The 6,000-nt window shown below is 31.5% G+C and overlaps 1 protein-coding gene across 2 annotated transcripts in view; it reads right to left on the bottom strand.

Moving 5' to 3' along the window:
* Positions 1-3,022, bottom strand: part of LOC118183646 (far upstream element-binding protein 3-like) — a 53,941-nt gene extending 50,919 nt beyond the window's left edge. For both annotated transcript variants that reach the window (XM_085822202.1, XM_085822201.1), the window contains exon 1: positions 2,867-3,022. In XM_085822202.1, the coding sequence (XP_085678328.1) occupies positions 2,867-2,968 (102 nt within the window). In that variant the 5' untranslated portion in view covers positions 2,969-3,022. The remainder of the gene's footprint in view (positions 1-2,866) is intronic.
* Positions 3,023-6,000: the final 2,978 nt, after the last annotated feature.

The raw sequence follows: 6,000 nt of genomic DNA on the forward strand, positions 1-6,000 counted from the left end.
TTGTACAGAGTAGTTTACGCGAGATGAGATCGCTTGGGGTCACGTGATATGAACCGGCGAATCAGGATGTTGAACCATGAAAGCATAGTAAATTCTTAAATTAATGTCTTTTTACAAATTTACTGTCTATTTATCGGCTTTTTACAAAATTTTAAGCTATATTAAAATGTTTATGCCTTCAAAAAAGGAATTCTTAGAACTAACTTTTTTAAAATATTTTTTATGTGTATACTGTATGTTGTCGCCAATAAAGTCTGCTTGGTGAGATTTGCGCCGGCGAAACGGAAAAGTACCCAGATTTATATTATTCTTCTCTTATTATTATTTTTTCTGAATTTTTTAACAATGAATAGATAGAAATATTTTCGTAGATAGATGCCGGTTCTCCTTGGGATGAAAGGAAGAAAATATGGCGAGAGGGGTGAATGCTAATTTGTAACACGGCTGTTCACGTTGTGTTCTTAATTATTAACAGCTCTAAGAACCATGAGCAGAATCGTGAGGTTTCCAACCTCTAAAATAATTTGTTTCTGTAGGCCGCAAAAATGTGCATGTGCATTTTAAATAAATAAATAATGCTTTTATTTTTATTATTAGTTATTGTCATCTAAAATTATGAGAATAAATCAATTTTGATGGCGTAAAATTTTAACAAGATAATGTTAATGCTTTTCTAACAATAACCTTTCAGAGGATGGCAGATGTGACATAAATAGATGATTAAATTGAAATAAAAAATATTATTGATTATCTAAGATGACAGAATAGTTTGTGCATCACCATGGTCATCAAAATTAGCAAACCACTGCTGGTGTAAGGAATATATTGTTTTCTGTGTTAACTGGAATTTAAGACATTTTTTTTTTTTTTTTTTTTTGTTTATCGCATTTAACCGGTTCATTTCAGTACATTAATACTAATTTATATTTTTTAATGAATATATCACGTTTAACCGGTTAGTTTTACATCTACATGCTTATTATCTGTGAATTTTTACTACCACATGCTTAATATATTGTTTTGTCTGCTAACTTGAATTTACATGCACTAAAAATCATGTTAACAAAATATCACGTTTACGGCTCAGCTCATCATCGATGAACCGCAAACTTGGTGAGTAAAAGTGCAATGGCGTCAAAGAGTTCTTCCCCGCAGCGCCAACGGGCCCTTTTTAAATGAAGTCGATATTTCCTTTTCGTACTGTGTAGATTAGATAACATGCGTTTCCATTCTTATGTTATTTCCTTGTTTGATTTAAAATGCAGTTTATTGAGATTATGTATTTTCTGGTTTAATTATGTTCTATTGCATTATGTTTTGGACCCCATTTTACTGTGGAGGGCTTTGGATGTAAACAGGAAATGACGACAAAAAATTGCCAAGGGGTTCCCTGAAAAATATTTTTACCTAACAGCCATAGCTTTCACAAGGTTTCAAAAGAAAAATGCTTAATTCTGGCAACTACCATATATAAAGACAAACAATAAAAAAAACTTTTAAGAGTTAAGGAATTTAATACTGATTTTAAGTCAATATGAATATTAGCTACCAGCTCAGTGCAAAATTATTTCCATGAAACTAATGAGTTGACAGTATCTTGTACCTATGAAAAAGAATCTCAAGTTATAGATCCTTCATTATATAACCATGAGGTACTTACACAACAAAGCATTCATTATATCATGTTTGAAAGCAAAAAAATATCTGATGATGCAGGACAATAAAACTGCATTTTAAATGTGGACTTTTCAGTTATTAATGATGCAGCAATACACATAAGAGTCTAGACAAATATCAATAAACACAAGTATAAAAACTGTAACTGCCTAAAAATAAAGGTCATTTTTAAAAATAAGTACATGTTTCAAAAATCAATATTAATTACTCTCTGAATGTAAAAAGTACTTTATATGAAATATGAAAAACTGAAGTCAAAATTAAAAATAACTTTCTTGTCTCTGCATACAGCAGAACACAATATCACAAAAATACGCAACTCAAACAAAACAACTGTCAGGTCAGTTTTAATGTAATCATCTACATCACTTAGATACTGCAACATTTTCAAAAGTCCACTCAAAACCAGACAATTCAAGATCTTTTTAAATCAAACATCTACTAGGTTTAATGGAACATTATTACACTGTGATTCGTATAAAAGAAAATGCATTAAATATCAAATTTTAAATTTATAGAAATATTATTAAAGCTAATCAACTAAGCATCTGAATAAAAGTGTACATTAAATATCATCGTTTAAGTATATACTAAATTTTTATCAAATTAGTATCAAAAATCAAATACCTTGAGAATTCTCTCACCTTGTTTCTTATGCTTCAATAGCATATGCACTTACAAAATTTTACGACTGATATAAAAAAATTTTTCTTTCGCATAGATTCAACAATTCCATCGAACTTACCATACAAAATATGGCGATTGCAAATAAATTATACTACAAAACGGAACTTTACGTTCATGATTTTGAATATACACAAGACTACACGTAAATCATCAAAACTAATTATATCAGTTTCTTATATCGAAATGGGAAATATTTAATAAACACATATATTAAATAAAACAGAACAATGAAACGCCATCTTGAAGGCATGGTTTACATCGGCAAACGTGAATTACTTCTTAACTAAACGAACACAAATGTTTACAATCATCTGTAGGAAATGCATAATTTACAACTTAAAGCGACACAAAAAAACAACGTTACATTAAGTATAAGCTCAGAGAAAATTTCCCAAACGAAACAATGGAAACGAACGCCACTGTTCAACATGACAAAAAAACCACCTGTTATAATATACAAGTTCAAATTTCAAATCATAACATAAATAAATCAAACTTGTACCTGGCGAGCTCTCTGTACAGCATCCGCAAAAGCAGAATTTGGTTCGTTTCCCCCAGAAGTATTTGGTTTTTGAGATGAAGACTTAACACTGGAATCCGACATAGTGCAAACTGCAAAATGGCACAATCAGTGTCCAAGATTTGAAGTAGAAGTGAATTTTGCCAACTCGCAACGCTTCGCAAGAACGGCAACGCTAATTCACTTTCTCTTTTTATGAGGCAAACATGCTAGAAAGAAATTTATAATTCTTAAAAAAATAATAATAACTTTAAATTAATAATTTAGAAAATGCTTGACAAAAAGTTTCCTAAGAATAATCAAAATGCGACGGAAACAAAAACTTCTAAGAATTCTTATATATATATTTTTTTTTTTTTTACATTTCTAAAAAATAAAATTTAAAGATTAAAATTTTAAAAAACAGATAATATTAACAGAACATATTAAACAGAATTAATATTAAACAGAAATTAATAAAAAAACAGATAATATTAATACGATGATTATGTGTATCGCATAAAAATGTTAACATGCATTTGGATAGCAAAATATTATCAAAATTCCTTCATAGTTAAATTTTCAAGCTTCATTTTCTCCATTAATTTTTCCGTCTAGCTTCTGAAACCAGCAGAATGAATTCTAAATTATCATAAAAACTTCAGATTTTCCTTCCTTACTATGAGAATTTAAAAAAAAAGTTCTCCTTTCTGTAATGATTTTAATTTCTAAAATGGATCTGTCTTCAAAATCAATAAAAATAATAAATAAAAAAATTATAGATTGATCCTTCATATACTAGCTGAAAAACCTGACAGGTTTCGCGGAGTTCTTCGTAACAGGAGATGTGCAATCAAAAAATACAAACCGGATCCCCCACCCCCGCTCTCCATAGATATATTATGAAAGATTCTAATTCTGATCAAATATCAAGTAAGAACAAGCCACTCAGATTAAATTGACAAATCTGAGATAATCTGATACAAATATCATACTTCAAAAGTGAAAGGGCGGTCAAAGAAACATTTTTCTTTCTTATAATTTTTTATTAAACGAAGGATAAAAACACAGAGCGCAAAGCTCTTGTAAAATGGATTAGAAAGTGATGATAGTGAAAAGTGTTACTGCGGAAATCTTGTATTAACTCTCTGGAGGTATTTCGCAGCAAATTTATTATAAAATTGTAAATAAATTCATTACTTCTTTATATACAGGGTGCGCACAAAAACAGTCCCTGATTTCAAGGTGTCACAAAATTAACAGTTACTTGGATATGTTGATAAATGTTATATCCACAACTCAGTTAACTCAAATATTTTTCATTTCTTTTCTTTACAGAATTGCTACGCATTGACTTCGACTGCTAGAAGGCAGTGACATCGAAAATGGCGTTCTACCCGCAGCAACGAAGCTGGTGTGTGTTACAATTTGCAAAAACAAGCAGTGTTGTGGGAGTAGCGAGATTTCAAACGAAACTTTGATGTTGATCCACCTACACACAAATCCATTTTGAAGTGGCATAAAGACAGGGTGCATTTATCATAAAAGAAAAGGACATTCTGACCGACCTTCCGTCTCGGAGGAAATTGTTACCCCCAACTCTGAATGATCTTCAAGAAAGCATCAGTTCTGCTGTGAACTCCATCACACCGGATACGCTTCACAACGTGTCGTTGGAACTGAATTACCGCATCGATGTTTCCCACGTAACAGGTGGCGCGCACATTGAGTGTTTGTTATTCAAATCAATACCACCAAAAAGTTTCTAAGTTTATGTAATTATGTTAAGAATTTGGGCAAGATAGTCCTTTCAGTATTAAAGTTATCCCCTTTCGAAAACGGAGAGCGTATTTTTACTTCCTCCCTATGAAACGCAACCCGCGACTAACTGGTCTAGTCTGGACACCGGTCGAGATCGATATCGGAAAACCAGTCGGGATTCTCGTTCCGCTCGACAGCAAAAGGGAGAGCGAATCTGGCCCCTTCAAATTCCGTCGGCGGAAAGTAAAGTGGAAATTCCGCGCGGAAGTGACGTTTATTGCATAGCAACCAGTCTATCTCACCTCTACATTGCTCCAGGCTCAGGCAACACCTCCTTATTTTTTTATTTTTCACTTGTGAATCTTTATTTTCAAGTTCAGCTATATAACTAACACAATACAGTTAAGTACATATACAACTAATATTATTGGTTCTACAGATTTAAGCAATAATTTTAAATTGCACATTGAATTATTTGCTAAGCAAACCTCTGATATACTAATTTATTTGAAACTTGCAAGACACATAGCATATTATAGACAAAATTTAGTGCATTTTTATACCATTTTCTTTTTAAAGACAAATTACTGATTGGAAGAAAAATGAAATGATAAGTAATAGTTTGTATGCAGATAATTTGGGTTTTTTTCATAAATATTAGAAAAATATAAAGCAATATTAAATTATGAGGGAAAAGTCAGAAATTCCTTTTTTGAGTTAGTATGGCTGATTTTTAACTTTTTAAATGCTGCTGTGAAACCTACAAGGAAGTATAATTCATTAAAGTCAAGAAATAAGAAACAAAAAATTCTTAAATTTATGTCAAATTTTATTGTGTTAAATTTTGAAGTAATTAAATTATTCATTATATATAATTGAATCTCTGAATAAAATCCCACCCAAGTATCTATATCAAATAGTGAAATCAACGTTAAGTACGGCACTAGCGCGCAGCCTGTTTTGTTTCGTTGCTCTCTCCGGGTTTCGACATAGACGACTACGCGTGACGTCACAATCCAGTGTCCCGGCTTCCTTCTATAAGGAGGTGTTGGCTCAGGGGAAGGGGGTAGTTTGTTGTCAAAGGGGCTGTTTCGCACGTGCTTATTACTGAGGATGGTGGTAGAAAAAAAAATCGAGTTCGAGTAAATGGTGAAATGTTTCGAAAAAATACGCTGCTGGATTTAGTAAAGAGTATGGAAAAAAGAAATGGGGAACGTTAATGGATATTTTAACCGCAGAAAGAAATGGCCTTTTACAAAACTTCAGGTATGTGAAGAAATGTAAATATAATTTTAAGTATGATCTTTTGCAAAATGGAAATTTTCTAAAAGGTTACATGTTTGTAAACTATTTGAAATAGTTATTAATAGAAATTA

The sequence above is a fragment of the Stegodyphus dumicola genome, chromosome 8, assembly GCF_044657685.1.
Source record: "Stegodyphus dumicola isolate Sdum_Otavi_A_Nest chromosome 8, ASM4465768v1".
Taxonomy (NCBI): domain Eukaryota; kingdom Metazoa; phylum Arthropoda; class Arachnida; order Araneae; family Eresidae; genus Stegodyphus; species Stegodyphus dumicola.